Genomic DNA, 529 nt, shown 5'->3' with positions numbered 1-529 from the left:
CGGAGGGAGCGCACAGCCCGCGGGGTGAGGGCGCCGCGCGTCCCTGCGGGTGCGGGGGCTCCCGAGCCCTCCGGAGGCCGAGGCCAGCGGCGCGCGCGGACACTTACTTCTCGTAGTCGCACTTGCAATACAGCTTCTTGTCGCGGTAGAAGCAGGTGGTCTCCAGGGGCTCCTTGCAGGAGGCGCACTGCACGCACTCCTCGTGCCAGAAGCTGTCGTTCAGTCGCAGCAGAAACCTGTCCGAGATGACCCGCTGACAGCCCTCGCAGACAGCCTTGGGGCCCACCGCTCTGCCTGCAGCGGGGAAAGAGTTGGAGGGTGAGCCGCGTCGGCCCGCACCCCCGCCACCCCGCCGGGACACGCTCCAGACCCCTCGGGCCACGGATGTCCCCCCGCGCCCGCCCGCCCCGGGGGAAGCCCCCTGCCCATCGGCCCCGCCGAGGCGAGGCGGGGACGGAGAAATCAAACCAGCGGCGCGTCTCACAAACAGAGGAGGTTTCCATTCTACCGGGGAAGGGAGCGGGAATCC

The 529-nt window shown here is 70.5% G+C and overlaps 1 protein-coding gene across 1 annotated transcript in view; it reads right to left on the bottom strand.

Annotated features, from left to right (window-relative positions):
* The window catches only part of LMX1A (LIM homeobox transcription factor 1 alpha), a 124,218-nt gene that overhangs the window by 122,846 nt on the left and 843 nt on the right, over positions 1–529 (bottom strand). Inside the window, exon 3 of the mRNA XM_011382504.1 lies at positions 108–294. Within this exon, the coding sequence (XP_011380806.1) occupies positions 108–294 (187 nt within the window). The remainder of the gene's footprint in view (positions 1–107; positions 295–529) is intronic.

This window comes from Pteropus vampyrus, unplaced genomic scaffold (assembly GCF_000151845.1).
Source record: "Pteropus vampyrus isolate Shadow unplaced genomic scaffold, Pvam_2.0 Scaffold480, whole genome shotgun sequence".
NCBI classification, from domain to species: domain Eukaryota; kingdom Metazoa; phylum Chordata; class Mammalia; order Chiroptera; family Pteropodidae; genus Pteropus; species Pteropus vampyrus.
The sequence above is the reverse complement of the archived record's forward strand: the minus strand, read 5'-3'. Positions and strand labels throughout refer to the sequence as shown.